This window comes from Anopheles arabiensis, chromosome 3 (assembly GCF_016920715.1).
Source record: "Anopheles arabiensis isolate DONGOLA chromosome 3, AaraD3, whole genome shotgun sequence".
Lineage (NCBI taxonomy): Eukaryota > Metazoa > Arthropoda > Insecta > Diptera > Culicidae > Anopheles > Anopheles arabiensis.
Window position 1 is genome coordinate 42361970 of NC_053518.1, and position 19301 is coordinate 42381270.

At 44.2% G+C, this 19301-nt stretch overlaps 1 protein-coding gene across 6 annotated transcripts in view; it reads right to left on the reverse strand.

The window, feature by feature from the left end:
* Positions 1 to 762: 762 nt before the first annotated feature.
* LOC120900280 (ATP-binding cassette sub-family C member Sur) overlaps positions 763 to 19301 on the reverse strand; it is a 75536-nt gene continuing 56997 nt past the window's right edge. For all 6 annotated transcript variants that reach the window (XM_040307071.1, XM_040307067.1, XM_040307065.1 and 3 more), the window contains 15 exons: positions 17850 to 18111; positions 17153 to 17290; positions 16682 to 16818; positions 16131 to 16230; positions 13296 to 13765; positions 12865 to 13122; positions 12678 to 12766; positions 8099 to 8373; positions 7707 to 7928; positions 7247 to 7404; positions 4227 to 4720; positions 3396 to 3523; positions 1619 to 1910; positions 1299 to 1495; positions 763 to 1210 (listed from right to left, as the gene is read on the reverse strand). In XM_040307071.1, coding sequence (XP_040163005.1) covers positions 1031 to 1210; positions 1299 to 1495; positions 1619 to 1910; positions 3396 to 3523; positions 4227 to 4720; positions 7247 to 7404; positions 7707 to 7928; positions 8099 to 8373; positions 12678 to 12766; positions 12865 to 13122; positions 13296 to 13765; positions 16131 to 16230; positions 16682 to 16818; positions 17153 to 17290; positions 17850 to 18111 — 3400 coding nt within the window. In that variant the 3' untranslated portion in view covers positions 763 to 1030. The remainder of the gene's footprint in view (positions 1211 to 1298; positions 1496 to 1618; positions 1911 to 3395; positions 3524 to 4226; positions 4721 to 7246; positions 7405 to 7706; positions 7929 to 8098; positions 8374 to 12677; positions 12767 to 12864; positions 13123 to 13295; positions 13766 to 16130; positions 16231 to 16681; positions 16819 to 17152; positions 17291 to 17849; positions 18112 to 19301) is intronic.

The window sequence follows — 19301 nt, forward strand, 5'->3', positions numbered from 1 at the left end:
TCTATCAAAACATTAAAACATTTAAATCCTAATGAATAATTCATCATTCAGCCGTACCGGCGAACTCGTTCGTTCCTGGGAACGTTCGCTGCGACGCTCATTTTCACTCATTTCATAGCCCTCTAGATCAAAAATTAGAAAACCGTATAGATTTTGTACTGGCCAACCTAGCGGTACATCCCTGTCCACTCATGAGCGACGAATGTTTCTCGTCGAACGAATTCGCCGGTACGGCTGAATAACTCGCAAGACTTACCCTAACATAACAATATGCTATGCCCGTCGTGGATTCAAGACTCGTATGGACCGTCTTCCAGTAGCAAGTACAGTCATCCGACTGCATAGTATTTAATAAATCTCGAAAGCTTGTACAAGCTGGCATAGGTCGTTATGCCACGGAAAAATATGATTCGCATAAAAAGTGATTCAACGTTTTTCCACAATTAAATTGTATTTTGAAACAATTCTTACACGAACTACTGCTGGATAAACAGTTCATAACAGTTAGGACATTTCATAATGTAAAGACTATCAAAAAAAATTTTTTTTTAATGCATTAAAAATATTTAAATAAAAAGTAGATAATGGATACAGAAATGATCTAAAATATAATTGCGGAGTGAGTTAAATATAACCTATTTATTAGACTCATCAAACCCGAATGCCAATATCAAATCCCAAGGTCGTTGGTGATGGCGATGTGGAATGCAGGGTCATGATTTCGAATTTTATTCAAATAATAGCTCACAACAAAACATTATATCCATTACAAATTTTGTTATATTGGACCACCAATTTATTGATTAATAAGTTACATATCACTTTAGAGTTCGATTTCTAATCATCAAAATGTAGATTTTTGCTATAATTTCAACAATCTGTCTATGGTAACACCGAGGCAAACGATATATTCCGTTTACAGCATCCATTTCGCGATCGGCACACTGTATAATCGTTGCTTGAACTACACCGCTTCGGATGCATCTTACAACGAGAGACGATTAATTACACTCTCACGGGGTACGATCCATTACCGTTTTGCTTCATCGTCTTCCACTATCGCGTGCTGCTGGTGATCGGTTGCTTTCAGCATAGTTCCAAATTTGCTACCCGGTTTACTAGCTAGCTTCCGGGGACATCCATCCTCAACGATACGACCCTGCTCTAGCACCAGAACCCGTTCGTAGTCCACCAGCGAATGAAGCCGATGCTATCGATAGTGTCGAAAGTGTAAGGGGGAAAACACATTAATTGCAATTAAATCCAACGTAACCTTCCCTAGAACCATCCATCCTTACAGCAATCGTGATCACCGTCCGTCCCTTGAACGCTTTCTTCGCTGCCTGAAGGACTAGCTTCTCCGTTTCCGTGTCGAGCGACGACGTTGCCTCATCCAGCACCAGACAAACTGAACCGCGCAGTATGGCCCTTGCAAGACAGAACAGTTGCCGTTGGCCGCTGCTAAAATAATGCTTATCGTCCGATATCTGCGTGTCTGCAGGTGCAAGTAAGGGCGCAATACATGTAAAATTATGTTAATATCAATTACGATCGACATCAGAAAAAATCCGAAAGAGGAGAAATTCTCTGTTTGACTCCTTCTCTGTTCACCCCTTACCCAATCCGTCCGGTAAAGACATGACGACATTTTTAAGCTGCGCCAGCTCGAGACAGTTCCACAGCTCCAGGTCCGAAAAATGGCCCCTCGGATCGAGATTCTCCCGCACGCTGCCACCGAACAGCATCACCTCCTGCGGGATGATCGATAGCCGCGAACGCAACTCATCCGTGTGCAGTCCGGCGATGTCAACGTCATCGATCAGAATGCGACCTGCCGTAACTTCCAGCGCACCGAACAGGGCCAACGCTAGCGATGATTTCCCACTTCCAGTGCGTCCACAGATGCCAAGCTTCAGATGGAGATAGAGAAGGAACAGAGCGTAACAGGGAGAGAATGTAAGGAAATGAAAAAGTGATTGGATCGAATTCGAACGTGACACCAACGGGAAATGGAAAACAATCGTTGGAATTGTCAGCATTGACAGGCCAGTCCAGTGGCGATTGGTATGCTACGAGAACAAAAACACCCAGCGAGACACAGACAGAGAGTGCGAGAACCAAAGTGTGCCACTGATGGTATTTGCAATGTTTTTAGTTGCTCGTTAGTGTTTGCACCCTTGCTCTAGATATTCTACCCCGGCAAAACTCGCCCGTTACGAGACAGAGGCAAACTAGTTTTTAATTTCAAGATTTGTCACAAACTACCGCTTTTTTGACAGGGCGAGAACAGGACAGGGAAAAGAAGCAGGAAGCGATGCCCGGTTTGTGTAGGAACTAATTCCTGGTCATCAATTTCGCACCCGGGTTGTACAAGAGTGTGTGTTGTTGTTCGTGGTGCTGGTGTTCTACCTTAAGTATCTCACACGACGGCAGCGCTACCGATTGTTTCTCGGTACTATCCGCAAACCATTCCCCTTTGCTCGGGGTTTACATGAAAAAGGAACCGGTGGACCATCGTTCGACCAACGCTGGTATCGTATGAAAGTCATTTATTTACTATTTCTCTGCTTTGCATCGCTTTTGTTGCAGAAATTACACTTCCTTTCGCCTAGCACCCTTGCGCTAGACAACACTTTGTCCATGCTGCTGCTGCTGCTGCTGCAGGAATGCCATTGGCATTCAGCAACCGCCCGGTATCGTTCTGCTACCATTCTCATCCACACGCTCATCGTCCTGGTTGGGGTTCGGCCAGCCACTGTTTCGACCAACCAGGATGTTTAACTATCGCTTCTTACTAAACATTCATCCGCAACGGTCGGTTGAGAGAAAAGCTTGAAAGGGTAACGGGGCAAAGGAGCTAGCATTCAAAGCACCCGAGCAGTCCATTAGCCTGTGAGTCCGGGGGCAGCTTCTAACTATTGCCACTAGTCTCATGCCTCCCGCTGCTCCCTGACTATAGCGATGAAGTACGATCCCTGGGTCGAGGTCCATTGGGCAACTCCCTATCCCCTAGCAGCAGCGCGAAAGCAACGGTTGCAAAAGCTATTGGAACACATTCCATCACTTCGACTGTGGCGTACCAAGCTGCGCGCTGGGTAATGTAAAAGTAGTCATTTAAATAATTAATTGTACTACGTTGTTGATGATGGCAGGGCCGGATGGTGCGCACTAGTACGTGCGGGCAAAGGGATGCCACTTGAGACATTGTGAGGTGGAATGATGACGAGAGCCTTGTTACAACGGTTGTTCTTGTCTCCTTCAGCCAAACGATAGAATTAAAGAACCCGCGAGCGAGAAGGCGGTGAGAAGAGAGAAAGCGAGTGTAGTGTTTTGTTTAACGCTATGCCCTGCGTGCTTCACAACTCCCCCCGCCCTCCTCATCCCCTCACACTTACCCGTTGACCTGCCGGGATTGTTAAATTCAAATTTGTGATTATGTTCTCCTTTTGATTTTCGTAGCGCAACGAGACGCCCTCGTACACGATGACACCCCGCAGTGGCCAAGATATTGGGACAGTTTTATCTGCATTACAGGCATAGTGGAAGAAAGAAAATGAGGTAAAGATGAATGTATAAGTTGTAAGAAGTTCCTGATATTTCTTGAACCGGATCGGATGTTGAAAGTTGAATGATAATCCTGGCGCTTCTGCTTCCGGCATGCACCAAGGAAATGCTAAACTACCCTCCGTTAGTGGCATATCCGAACCGGAGAAAGTTATCGATAAGCACAGGGTGTGTCGTGGGAATAAATCTGTCGATGATCGGAACTTGCAGAAAGCCAACGTTGGTATGTAAGGTCTGCGTTCTCGGTAACCGGTAAATATCTTCATAAAACATGCAACATGTAACAAGCTGCAGTGATTTTCTGTCATCTTGGAGAAATAATAGAAGATTGCTGTAGTTGATCGAAGTTTGATTGTGTGCGGAACTGTTTGAACCAGCCAGTGAATGGGAGCCGTTACTGGGGAATAAAAGCAATCATGCGAAACGGACCAGTCCGATAATAAACCGGACACAACATGACCGTCGATGAAGCATTGGGACCTTTTTCCTACCGTATCAGGCCCCCACACCATTCCGCTATAGACAATGACTCATCAAAGATTAAACATCGTAGTAACATCTCGGTAGATATTCTTCCATCAGTAACATCCATCCGCCAACCGCTCGCTGAGCTGGAGGAATTGCTGAAAGGAATCAATTTTAATCCAGTCCAAGAGACTTACATGAAAACGGCACCACACCGGTGTCTTGCACCACTCTTGACGAACGTCCCCGGAGACCACCGTCCAGCCGGCGCCGCTGGACATCGCACTCGATGAAGGATTGTATTCGCTCGACCGCACCGCCATACATTTCCATCTCGGCGAACAGCTTCACGACCCAGTTTAGATAGATTGGCACCAGCATCGCGTAGTTGACCGCCAGCCCAATCAGCGACGAGCTGGTTGACTGTGGTCGCAGGCTGGCCGTAATCAGCGCTGTCAGGATCGCGACGAACACAATGATAGCACCGAGATAGTCCAGCGCGATGCCGAGCCACCGATTGCTGCAGTTCAGCGCCAGCTGAGCCACGTTGTTCGCCTCTATGCGCTTAAACAAAACCTCCATAAAGCGTGCTTCCTGGCCGAAGGCACGGATCGTCGTAACGCCCTCGATGGTTTCGGAAAAGTGTGCCAGCACCGGGGAATAGGTCATGCTTTCGATGCGCTGCAGCTCCCTGGTTGGAAAGAGGATGCGTCCGGTTATTGGAGAGCTGTTTAATCTTAAATTATTTTTACCATTTTTTCACCTACATCAATTAAAAAAACTCTGTCACTCCATACCTTTTCTACCGCACACGTACTGTGCATTCCAGTTCATCAAAGTTAATTAAACTTTGGTCAAATTTGGAAGCTCCTAACCTATGTCGTTCTCGAGAAGACCATACATTCTGACCAGCAAAAACATATTACAAAACCAAAGAAGATCTTTATCGTTTGGTTATACGAGAGCGGTTTGTAAAAAAAAAAACAGGTACCCCAAGCGCACTAAACTTGTGCAAACTTCAACTCGTCACTTCCTGGTGAGCTCAAAATTACAAAACGCCATTACCGAAGGGAACCCATGTCACGCGTCGAACGCAGCAAACGTTGGAGCAACGAAGGTTTGCCCAATAGCCACCCATATCTTCTGATTTTCTTTGGTAATTGTCGGTGGACCGAGCAGCTGCAGAAAAGGCTGACTCGGGACAACCATCGAACACGTGTTCTGGTGTGCGGTACTCCGAACCGACCTACCATAGATCATGTCTCGTAACATGTGGCAGCATCCTAACGATACCACTTATGTGTCCTGGGTGTCTCTGTTCCTGCAATGCAAGAGACACACACACACACTCAGAGACAGACACACTTGCACGATAATCCAGTGCAGGCGTACTGCTTCGAAGCTACACTGCATTCGCTTTCCATTTCGTTGCAACATCGTTAGTGTCTTACAGAGACCATTTTTTGCTCCACACCTTCCAATGACGGCCAACACGGTACGGCAGGATTAAAGTTTAACTATTTTTCAAGAACAAACTGAGCATGGGGTCACAGCTTTTTCTAAAGTTTGCCCTATCTGTGGGGGAATTTTGCATTACACCTTTGTCCTCTCAGCACAAGGAGCCACGCACACACACACGGTCCATAGGATTGGATCTCTTATGATTGAATTCAAGAACAGGGGGTGTTCTTATTTCACCAGAGGGCAACTTTCTATTGCAAGTGAGAGAAATTACGCTTGACACACCGTACCAAGAGAAGCAGCACGAGCACCACAACCGTACATCCGGAACAATCAAATATGATATTCATACGACGCGGCACAGATCGTAGCCACCGTAGCCGTATCAGTCAGCCGCTGAGCACACAAATTTATGCCAACTCAGCGGCAACCAATTCCCTGACTGTCAATTTTCGTACCGTCCCCGTCCATGTGCCGTAATCAATTTCACCAAAGTTAAACAAGCTTTTGAGCCGGAAATTTGTATATCACCCCACACCAGGGGACCACCGTTGCATCGGACCACGACGCTGCATGAGAATTTTCTTCACAAATTATAAATCAACGACTTCAGCAAACGGGAAACTTCAGCACCGACACCATCCATGCGTTTGGGTAGGAATGAAAAGAACGGCGTTGCATCAAAAAGCGAGCTTCGGTCTCACTTCCACGTCTGATACTGCCCCCAGCGGGTCCTTCAGAGGTTTAGATATTAGATAACTCTGCACCTTTCATTGCATTTCGAGTGTGTAGAACTTTATCCCAACAGACATGCAGGCCGAAGTTCAGCTCTTCGCCCAACTTCGCCCGGAAGAGGAGGTTCGTTGGCTTCAGCAATTGTGCTTTCTGCTTATGTGTTTTGCTCCCCCGACCTTTCTTCCGGTGCCTGGGCTTCCGGACGATGGTAAGATACGTCAGCAGCGCGCGTGTGTGTGCGTGTGTGTACCGGTTACATGTGCAACGTCGGCGTGCTCCTTCTCCCTTCCCCCCCGGGATGGCAAAGTGCAACCGTGACAAAGTGTGTAGCGTAACCCTCCCCATTCGGTAAGTAAATGTTTCACATACGATAAATTGGTTGTCAACGGATGGGAAACTTCATTTCTGCACTCTGTTGTTACCGATCCTGTGTGCTGGGCTGAGAAAACAGAAAACAGAACCCGGCTGCAAACGAGTTGCTGATTATAAAGTTGTGTTGCTGGCGTATTTCAGGTGAGGATGTGTTTACGTGCACGTGAGATTAAAAGCACTTTAAGTGATGGGTACAATTGTTTTGAATTCGTAAGTCGTAGCTATTGCATATAATATGCATAAAGTTTGTTTGTTATTTGAGAAAGGCTCCAAAGATGGGTAGATGTTTTGAAGTATCCCAATTGTGTCCTTGTACAAACGTTAAGAACATAACGATGCAACGACCAGAGAAACGAAACAAATGGTCATGAATGTATAAAAATGTATTCCCAGGACAAACCATTAGCCAACCCAAACACGCAGAGGTTGTGGCTCCAACCATACAGATTAATTGTCCTAGTCCGAATCTGAACGCTTCTTTGAAGGCAGTGTTTGTTAAAACTGTATCCCACAACAACCATAGCCAACAAGCACTTTCGCAATCCTGACATGCCTGGGAAGATGTTTGGTAACCCACTCAACTAAATACCGACGTACGAGATGGGTCCCCGGAGGCAGCGCAGCCGACGAATCCTTTAATACTACTTACCTGGACGATGCACGGTAAAATTTTTGCACCATGTAGTAAATGCCACAAATTGGTATTGTTAACAGGATGAAATACGGCGTCACGACACTATTTATGAGCACGGCACACACGCAGAGCAGAATGAATTGTAGCAGCTTTTGACTTGTTGCAGCGATTTTCTGTGAATAGGGAGCGAGAGAGAGAGAGAGAGAGAGAGAGAGAGAGAGAGAGAGAGAGAGAGAGAGAGAGAGAGAGAGAGAGATAAATGTGCATGTGTAATACGAACAGAATGAAGCTGTAGAGTAGCAGCAGCAGATTGAGTCGTTCTTTGAAGTGATGAAGAAAGGGTCCAGGGTCCAGGAAGCAGGGTTCATACCAAGCACTGATTTATGGATCAATTTGCAATCCTTGCCTGCTTGCTTTTCGTGTGTTCCCGTGGTTTTGCAATCGAACGGCAATCTTGACCGAAACAACCTCTTACCTTATCCACCACGGCCACGTCGATGCTGAGCCGATTCATGATCCGCCCCAGCGGTACGGATTGGAAGAAATGGATGGAATTCTGCAGCACCGATGCAATCAGCTCCCGATGTAACCTCCGCCGGGCGTTGCTGCCCGCCCGCTGTCCGGCCGGTACGGAGATGGCCGCCAGTACGATACACACAGCGGACAGTGCGACGTACGCGTGGAAATGGCGCCGTATCTGCGTGTGTGTGCCGGAGTGTGTTTAAACCGAAGAGAAAGAACAATCCATTACCACCCGCTACATGAGGCGACGACAATCATCATCACATCCGACCAATTCGTATGCAAATTGACAGTCAAATTTAGCCAATCGTGTGCACGATACTACACCAAGCACCAAGCAGTTACCTCCAACGGTTTGGTTGGCGAAGATGCATCGGCAACCGTGCCATTCGCCGGGACGACAATGGTCGAGATGGTCGCTGTTTGATCCGTCCACTCCTGCAGCCAGAAGTCGGTGTACACTTTGAGCGCTTGCTGGGCCAGCGCGCTCAGGAAGAAGATGGCAACCATGCGCGGACCGCACGATATCAGATACAGCCAATACATTCGGGCCGGAATGCGGCCGTATTTGCGCTCGTCGTCGTAGATCAATCGGTTGGACACTTCGGCTTCGCCGTAATCTGAAAGTGGGGAAGGAAAGCGGAAAGATTTGTGCAAAGCTTTCGCATGGTTGTACAGAATTGGTGGCCTTCGTTTGCGCAGTGGGGTCAAAGGATTACATATTGCTCAAGGTTTAAAGAGTTAGAAATTGCTCGAGTGGTCTATAGCTTAACTGAGCTGTTTCAAAATTTGTGTTAACTGTTTCTACATGTGACATGTTATTGTGTAAGCAAGTTATCATAGAAAAATATTCTAGTACTCAGCCAGTTTATCACACTCGGAAAAAGACATAAAAGACATAAAAAGTCCATAAAACACAATTTTGTCTTTTTTGACAGTGTAGAGTTAGGCCGGTCTCGTAGTACAGTCGTCAACTCGTACGACTTAACAACATGCCCGTCATGGGTTCAAGCCCCAAATAGACTGTGCCGCCATACGTAGGATTGACTATCCTGCTATGGGGGGAAATCAATTAGTCACTGAAAGTCAAACCTACAAGATGTAAAGGCAGGCCTTGACCGACAACGGTTGTTGAGCCAAAAAAGAAGAAGAAGAAGAGTTTATGAATCTGACTGAAAATTGTTTGAAAAAAATATCATTATTAAATTTGGCAAATTCAAGTAATCGTGTATACATGTATTAAGTTACATGTGTGTACAATTTTTAGAAGATTACTTAAATCTAAGCTATCCGTATTAAAATTTTTTTTTCTTTTTTTTTTGATGTAATGATTATTTTCACCATATGTATGATGGATGAAATAAATACATAAAATAAATAATAATAATAAGCATCCAGAGCATAATGTGTTGATATTAATGTGCTTTTTATAAAATTTGAACTATAAAAGCTGTTACAGTATTTTGAAATCAATAATATTTATCCACCAAAATGTACTAATGCATGTTGCACCAAAACGGCACAAAAACTCTGTTTGCAGCATCGCAAGACTCTCGCCAACTTATGAACCAACTTAACACAATGCTCATGATTCGTGAATTATAAAATTCCCCTTTTGTCTGCGAACCACAGCGAATAAGTACACATAGACGTCATACAGACACACTCACACACATACACCCATACTGCCGACAGTTTGGTTCAACAATGACATTTCGCTTAAATGCAATAGCGTGCACTCGAGAGCGTAAGTCTCTGGTGGTAATTTTCTGTCGCATACTTTATCCTATTTGTGCTAAATTTCTCAGGCCAAATGGGAAGACGGGACGGGAATAAAATGTACAAAAAAAACAACAACCAAAAACGCTAAATCCCTCACTCGCTCGCTCGCACTAGCTGCGACAACTTGGTGACGTTCCAATTTATGATGCAATCGCGTACACTCGGCGACCCCGAAATATCCCGCATGGCCCGCAACAATTCCCGGCGTCAGTGAGACCCCTTTTCTATCCTCCTTTCCCTCTACCACGTGTTCCCCTTTCTTATCGCATAATGCTCGATTATGCTAAAGCACTCTATCGCTCCGATGGCAGTCGCGACAGCCAGATTGGCGTACGAGCGAACCGGCGTACATTCCCGCTTGCATTTTATTTTCACTTCGTTTTACTTCTTTTCATTTTTTTTTCGTCGAATGCAACGGCATGCCAACGTAGAATCGAAGCATGTCAAAATCGGATTATTGAACGTTACACTTCTTTCACCGCACAACACACAGCCCTCCTCAGTTGGCGTGACGCGGAAATCGCATGCATATCCGCCACCCGTCCCAGCCCCACCGACATAGCTAATCCCGCGGAAATCAACTTCAAGATCGTCAAAAGCAGACAGGATGCAGGGAGGGGTTGCACCCACACTGCAATCTGGTGTTTAAACCACGTCCGGGAATGCATAATCGATGAAATCCACTTGTGCCAAGTGCGTCCGACGGAAATCCAGTTGGAAGCGCAAGTGTGGTGGCTCCTGTTCGCGCTTCAAGTGGAATGTCTTGCGAAGCACGCAAATATCTGAACGCATGCCAAACGGAAGCATAATCGTGCAGGCAGCGCACAGAAGATGGTGGGGAATATAAAAAAAAGGCAACGGATCTTGCACTAACCACATGATGTGGTTTTTCGTACGCCTTCGGAAGTCTTTCAATAGCATAAAATGGGCGAAAAACAAGAAGCTCTACGAACAAGGCGCACAGTCTAGTTGTTTGGTTTACCCTTATTTGTCGCTTCCCTCAGCAGTTTGCTCAAGGTAATTACGATATAAGTGCTTCTGGTTTAAAGACCATCAATGAATATTTATTTTGGAATAAGGGCATTTACTTTCATTTACTTCTACTTGATGCGCAGTGAAGGGCCCCGCATGGATGCAAGAATGTTTTCCACACACAATGCTTGACTTTTGTTGTGCTAACTGGATTTGCTCTTTAGTGTAATCGGAGCTACCAAAGGAATGGAATGCGACATGTAATTGAGATTCAATTTTAAAATGAAATACATTAGATTAAAAATTTTAATCTATGATACAGCTGTCTTTGACTTGAATTGTTTAATGCCAAATGGCTGACGTTTAAATCACGATAACTAAAATAGTAAACGGTTTCGGACGTATTTCTGAATCAATGTATCTATTTTATTAATTTGATTGGACTAAAATGATGAAAAATGGCATAATTCGGTAACAAACACTTGATTCTAACCCGAAAATTCATTTTTGAGTTATGTTTAACTTATTCAAAAATAAAATAAACAAAGAAATCGCGCAAAACATGTCATCCATTCGAGTGTGTGAGCAGCATGGTTATATCTTCCTTGCTAAATTGATCAAGTTTCTAACAGTAATCATACAACATGCAATCGATCATCAATTCTTATGAATTTTAGAAAATTTTCAAGTTTTGATTTTTAAACCTCTGTTTTTAACTTTGACAATCTTATCCAATGTTTCTCCAATTCGTGCCTTTTTATATTGTAAGTATTTGTAATTGAATTCCAAACCTGTTGCTTTTTTATGGTTGGCCATTGTCTTTTTGATGGTGACGTCTGCCGTCAAAAACCGATACTGCTTTTAAAAAAAAAAAATAATGGAGACCTTCATGATTCTAGTCAGCTTTTTTACATGGAGTTTGACAGTTGGAGGCTGAAAGCATGCTAAAATTTCTTACAAAACCACACACAAAACTAGCCTGCGATTTTCACCCTAGATTATTTTAGCCTCTAAGCTAGAATTAGATTCGAGGACCTGCTCAAAAACTGGCAAAACAAGATCGTTTTTTCATTCATCCCAAGGTACATTAAAGCGATCAGGTGGCGAAATATAGAATCAAAGTGTATGTAGGTGGTCAAAGTGTACCAGGTGGTTTCATAGGTTATTTTTTATGACCAAATTAGAACTTCACGTTTTGCCAGGGTAGGTGAACACTTTTTATCAAACAGGCTTTCTGGTTGCATGACGAATACACAAAATACTCTTAAAATCTTCATTCAGAAGCAGAAGCGATAAAAATCAGCCTTCGAAATACACACACCTTGGGATAAGCCCACCTGTATATTAAACCCACTTTGATAGCTGATAGATTCAAATAGCTGACAGGCTGAATTTTCAGCCTACGATATGAAATCGGAAAGGAGCCCAATAATAAAAAAATATTTGGGAAACCCGAAAAAATAACATAAAAAATCTCACAAAAACATGGTAACTTACCTTTGGCTTTTGGCTGAGTAAAAATCGTTATACTGTAAAGGCCGGGGGACATTGTCCGTTCTCGCTTGTGTACAGGCGGTCTCGGAGATACACGGTACCTCTTACACGCGGATTCGGAGATACGCGGTTTTCGAAATTTGACAGTTGTATGAGCGAATTGTATCTGACGCTCAGTGATTCTCTTGAGAACGAATGAGGTAGGATAAAGAGAACGAGAACGACATGTGCTACGCCGCTTATTGCAATGAAACAAAAGAGTGATAATAATCGCACGAGAAATTGTCACTCTCTTGCCATGCGCTACGTGCTCACGCGAAAAACTCTGACGTCAGGCCGGCGGTCAAAGTGTTAATGATTTAAATACACTCAGAATCAGTTTCATTTTCAAACAACGTCCTTGAATTTAATAAGACTATAAATAAAACGGCACCTAGTTTGCATTGCGCAATTATAACATTCCCAATTATGGAAAAATTTGCAACTCTCAAAGTTTCCGAACATTATTCACTTATAAACAACGCCATATATGTAAGTTCTGCGAGTTAAAATTGTGATCAATTGACGCGTTGTCTTTACCTTTTTTTCTATATCACTATTCAATACCCACATTGCTACCATTATCAAAACCAGCCCATGCATTCCACCGTGCTGTAAAGTTCACCAGTTCACTTACCAACGGAAGATTCCTCCGTATCCTCGCTTTGGCGCGAAATCGTCGAAAGCAATCGTTTGATCGAATAATGTCGCTCCTTCGGAATGCTTCTGTACGGCGGAAAATGAAAAGAACAAACGAGCACGCACAACGCACGGCCAAGGTTAGGAAAAAACTGGCACTCCATCCACAGCGAATGCATACCGACTTTAGCGAACTGGTCTTGCGTGATGACTTTCGCGAGCCATCCTCCCGCTCCCGGTACGGTCGGCCGAACTCGGTCGGGTTCGAAAACCGGCGGCCACGCAGTGACATCCTTCGCAGGAACTCTGGAATGCGGAATCCAATCGAGCTACGCTTCAAATCCTCACAACTATTTCTGCCCTCATTCTGGCCGTACAGCAGCACACCTGTCCGGTTCGGCTCGATGCCGTCCATCCCCGTGTCGTCCGTGCCGGCAAGCATTCTAAGAGAGGGAACAAAAAGAGCATGGAGAAATAACCCTCCACCCCACATTATGGGAACATCAGTGATGGTAGTAGGGCAGTTGAAAGAATTCCCACGATTCGATGAGCGGGAACAAAACTTCCCACAAAGCCCACAAGGCAGCACAAATGCCGTACGCATCAGCCCCCGTACCTTCGCTGTCCGGACAGGGCACCGGCACAAACCAGCTGTCCCGGATGAGCCGCCGTACCGCCCTGGTTGAGGCGCTTCCGGTACAGCGTATCATCATCAAGCGCACCCGAGCTGGTCAGCGTGGTTGGGAATGAAATGTGACGTACGACGACCGCAGGTTGCCGCTGCTGCCGTTGGTTCACCGTGCTGCTGCTAGTCGTTGCGTTCGTGCCCAGCTGCAGGGACAACGCACGAAACACACTCTGATGTCCGGTGCCGGGAGGATGTTCGATTGGTCCGAGTGGAGGCCGGCGCAAGACGACGGCCGTTGACGACGGGGGTGAATCCTTCCGGAGCCGGTTGGAGTAGTGCCGGCGCAGGGCAACGTTTGGTTCGTGACAGTCTTCGATCGGCAGCGGAAAATCGTGCGCCGAGAAGCGTGATCCAAACAGGGCCCGGTTTGCCATCGTCCGGGGGAAGTAAAATGTGCGCTGCAAAGGGAAAAATAGGCGGGAAAGGAATGAATGGTTGGTCTGGTAGCTCCGTTTTGATCGTAAAGTTTATTTATCGCTAGTTAGCTAGCTTTATAGCATGATACGTTTAAAATTTTCATCACAAGAGATCAGATTCACAACAACACGATTTTCCAATAGTCTCCCTCAAGCAGTTGAATACTAAAATGTATTGTCCTTTATGAACACATTTGCTCAAATGCAACATAAGTAATCAAAACTATAGTTACTAGAAACAACAATCAAAATTAAATTTAATTTCGTTTGTCACCAAAAAAACGAATTTCCACGACTGAGCTGTGGATATTTAAAGAATAGGACAGCGAGTCTATTTGTTAGGGATAGACTGTAAAACTCTTGCCTAGATGGCTTTTTGGACATCCTCTCATCTTAGATTCTCTAAAGTAAATGTATAATCAGCCCCTGTTAGGGCTGAACGCTCCAACTAATCATTCAATTCCGGTCTTATAAAAGCTGATGCGCCCACCATTACCATCGATAGTTAGAAGTTTTACTTAAATCAAAAACATACTTTTCCCATTTACAAGAATTTAATCAGCTGTCTGTTAGAAGCTTATTTTTTAGTACTAGAAAACTTTGATAGTAACAGAACAATACAAACAGAAAAATTTCTTCTTAAATAATCAAAAACATATAAAATGAAAACATGTAAAACTAAACACAAAAACACAGGTCTTTTCCACCCCAGTTATCAGTAAACCACAATATCGCTTGCTCAATTTCTTGCCAGCATCGGACCCAGAACGCATTAGACAGCATTCTTTAGATGGTCAAGCTTGACGAACAATTATGAAATCTTACCTGTCCATCCGAGAAATAGGGATGCTACTTTTATCAACCCCTGAACTGTTACTTCTTTCCTCAAATACCAAGCTAACAACCCATCTCCAGCCACTGTAACTATGGCACATGGTGTAAGAGACTTCTCGGACCGAAAATCCCACACGGAATCCGTTCTTCGGAATTTGTTTCCCCAAGGAACGAAATAAAACTTTCCATCCGCAACGAAAAAGCAGCAGTAGGGGGAGTGGTCCGCACCACCCGATTTAGTCACCACCAACATTCTCGAGGTTAATCGTTTGGCGTTTGGAAGAAAGACAGTGCCAAAAGTTGGGGCTTACATGAGCGGGCAACGTGTACGAGCGGGATCGGAAGAGAATGGGAGAGGCATAAACTTTTCACAGCTCAAAAGTTTTCCATCGACAAGACTGCGGGCAGGGGCCTGCGCCACCACGGGCACCACTTATCTCTTTATTTCTTTTCGGTTGAGCATATTAATTTGCCGTTCGAAGCGACTAGCTCAGCCGCAGAATCGTATTTGTATTGGGATTGCGTCCTTATTATAGCCGGGGTGCCGGGTTTTGCCGTCTTATTTTTGTTGCTGTCGAGTTTTGCAATCGGAACAATTGGTTCGATCGGTGGCTGAAGCGACTATCGGGAAAAAGTTAACTTCACTGCTAAATGAACATTCTCAAAAAGTTTCACCCGGGCAGTGGCTGTGAAATCTACAAACTTTCCAATAATCATCATCAGCAGCAGCAACGGGCTTTGGGTTGCTTGGACTGAGTTCGGCGTGCTTACTGTATACAAAACATAATCAAACGAAGCGAACGATTATCTGGTTGAGTGAAGTGTACCGGGCCGGCGGCAGAAACCCGGGAAACATGCGGAAGGAACCGGCTCAAATGGAAACTTCCAGGAATATTATGACGCAAGCAAACATAGCGTCGTGGATGTGAGAATACGTTTTTTCTTCTCTAAGATCAATATTTATCTTAAAACGAAGGCTCAACACATGAACTACATAGATCTTAAATGTGTTATTAACACACATTTGCTGTGCACTTTGCATAAATTAAGGCGTTCTCAGTTGTATTGGTTGTGAAAAAGTGTTATGAAGACTTTTTCAATTTCCCATAAATGACGAAATCATAAGTAAGCTCAACTCATTAAGCCTCATTCAGTAATCGAGTGAAAGTGGACCTGAGCAGTGTTTTTTATGATTTCTTACTAAATAAGCGTCCAGAGTGTTATGCAAAGTACAACTTGTGAGTTTTTTGGCTGAATTTTTCCTTCTTGGAACCATGGTTCTTTATGCGAAGATTTTCCGTACAATTAATTAATTCTAGTAATAAACTAAAATTGATTTTTTTTCCTTCAGAACGGCCTATTTAGCAAAATCACTGTAAAGTTTTTGTCAAAATACATGTCAAAATTACTATTCCAAAGGAATTCTTTACATAATGGGGTTTTCACAGTAAATAATGGAATTTAAATAACTGTGCGATTGTAATGATAAAAATCGCTTCCCAGCAACACTTACCTCCATGAAATCGTTCTCCTCGGTTGCATGGTTCCGCTGAAAGCTAATTCGAGAGATGTTTTTGAAGAGCTTCCATCGTTCCCGTGCCGTCCGTCCCGGGCTTCAAAGTGTCGTTCGCGAAGGTTGTTCAAATGCAATGCCGCAACACAGGTTGGAGGCAGCAAATTGGATGAAAAATAAACACCCACCGATGGGAGAGTAAAACAAAGCAAAAACAGAACGATCATTAACCACAGAGCTTGGGGCGGAAATGGCACGTCAGTCTCCTCCCACTCTAAGATGGAAGCAGCCTGCAGTGCAATCGTCAACAACTGCACTCCTATTGCGCATGGTATTTTGTCGGGTAAATAGCCACTGATTAAAACAAGAAAAAGCGCCCCAAACACCGGAACGCTGCATGCTTAGGTTTTACCAAATACCGTGCCCGATATAGTCAAAGACGGCAGATAGAGAGAATGAGAAAATGTGAATCGCTTTCCCGGTCCTGTGGACTCGGTCCGGTGACGTTCGGTGTGCAGCAACGAATTGCAGCAAATAGTTCTTCTAATTACCTCGATTGTGCTTCGCTCGACTGTTGCTGCTCCTTTGCAATAATTGCATTCCACTCCCGCAGGATGTGCGGATAATTGTTCTCGATTTCCGTTAGCGAACCTGTTGCACTGACCGTGCCTCCCTCCATCACCACGATCTGGTAGCACGATGGTTGAATGGTGCAGCAGCAGCGTTTTGCACGAATCGTCCGCCAGTTGATGTCGTCCAATCATCCGTGCCGGCCGAAAATCCAAACGGTTTAGTTAATGGAATGTCCCCGAAGTGGTACAGTGCCGGGGGAGGAGAGGAGGAAGAGAGAGGAGAGAAAACGAGAGAGGTAACAAAAAAGCAAACCAAGAAACCAGAAAGCCATTAAACGTTCACTGCTAGGAAGCGGAACCCGGCAAAACCCACTTTTTCCCGGACGTCTATCACTCTACCGGGATGCGGCCATGATGGTGCCCACACACCAGGGTGGCGGATTGACTTACATTGTCCGCTCGATGTACCAGCTGCACCTTCTGGGTGACCAGGATGATGGTTCGCTTTTGGCGTGCCAGCATCCGGTGGACACCGTTCTCGAAAACGTCCATGGCGACCTCGTTGTCTAGGGCGGACAATGGATCATCCTGGGAAGGATAAAAGAATCACGCTCAATCAGTTAGTACCGAGTCAGTGCATTGGTATTGTGGAATTGCGGATTGAAAACACAGCTTAACAGCAGAATAAAATGCAAACCTTATAAAATACTAAACACCTAACTTAATTTATAATATTAAAAGGAAACAGCAACTTTATTACACATAAAAAGAATGGAAAGAAGATACATTAATGTAGACACATATAATAATACATTAATGAACAAAATAGTTTAAACTTAACTAAACAAATGAAATGATATGTATTGATGTAGTAGTAGTATTTGTTGTTTTAAAATGAGAACAGTAGAATTATAGTAGAGAAATAGAATGTAAAAAATATACATCGCTAAGAAAAAATATTGATTCAAAAATCATAACCGATACAACTACATAGTTCAAACAAAACACATTTGAAAAAGACATGTAGAATATTAAAAAAAGGCTAAAACCAATTAACTTTCTCCCGAGCACAATCAAATCAAAGCGCCGAATAAATAAAACAAAACACGAAAAACCCCGCCACTGCACACAACACACATACACTTACCAATATTACGACGTTGGCCGACGAGTAGAGGGCCCGGGCGATGGCGATACGCTGCCGCTGACCACCGGACAGTTTCAGGCCACGTTCGCCAATTTCCGTCCCATCGCCGGCAGGCATCAGGTCGAGGTCCGGCTTCAGTGCACAGGCCCGCAGCACCCGGTCGTACCGTTTCGGCCGGAAGCTCTCGCCGAACAGGACGTTCTCCCGGATGGTGGCGTTCTGTAGCCACGGTTTCTGCGGAACGTACGCAATCGATGAGTATCTGAAACAAAAAACAACCCACCCCGAAACGGAAAAACGAATCGTGAGTGAGAGAACAAACAGACAACTGTTGGTGGCTCCAAGTGCAATGTACCTTTTACCTCCGCACGGTTTCGTTGACAAAACAAACAGCCGAACAAACCGAGGGGAACAAGTTAAAACGCATAGAACATAAACGATGCACATGTTTTTTTTTTCTTAACATTCGACGATCTGACTTGACTCTAACTGCAGCGCACTGCTTTCGACAGGTTGACTTAGAGCGCCGGAGTCTATTGCGAGACACACAAACACCCAATTACGGTCTGTCACACCATTGAACGAAACTCTCAATCAAACCAGAATGAATGGGACGGTGCCGTTATGGATGATCTTGTACATTTCCATGGGAACTGTGTTCACTAGAGATGGTTTTATGCGTTTGGTTTTAGATTTAGAACGAATCGGAGTTGTAGTATGAAGCTTAGGTTGCTTCGAAACATTACTTTAAATGTTACTAAGGCAAATAAGCAGAATTGTAAATCATCTGCTGCTCTTTTCCATTCCTCCGTTCGTAAGTAAGGGATTGCAACGAACTAACTTAACAAACAATACTGCTACTGCCCCAATGCCAGGTTCGAGATCGGAACGAACACGACAGGGCATTCCAATGATGCAATGCACACACACACACACACGTTTCTTCATCTATTGCAAAACAGTCCAAACAGTACGGACATACGAACGGCAAACCAGCGAAACGGATTCGATTAACAACCATTTTCAGGTTCGCTCTCCCTGGGGGTGGTAAGAGATGAGCGCAATTCAATGTGCCGTGCCAACCAGGCACACCAGGCACAGCTACTATATGTTCAGCGAATAAGAATTGTCACTGATTGTTTGCACTTGATCAAATGCTTCGTTTCTGTCTGCAACATCGAAAAAGATACCAAGCGTTTTGTATTCTATCATGCATTGAATAAAACGTTATTGGTTTAGTTTGCACTTTTATTTGCTTTTCTGAGGTTTCGTCAGAGAGCACTTACCAAATGAGTGAGGTGAACGAATATTTAGTATTTATTTATTTATTTATTATAATGTTAGTGTATATAAATTTTGATATTTTTTTCATGATAGATTGTTAGATAAATAACAATATAACATTAAATTTTAATATAGTTATCATTTTTAGCCAATTTTAATGAAGGCAAG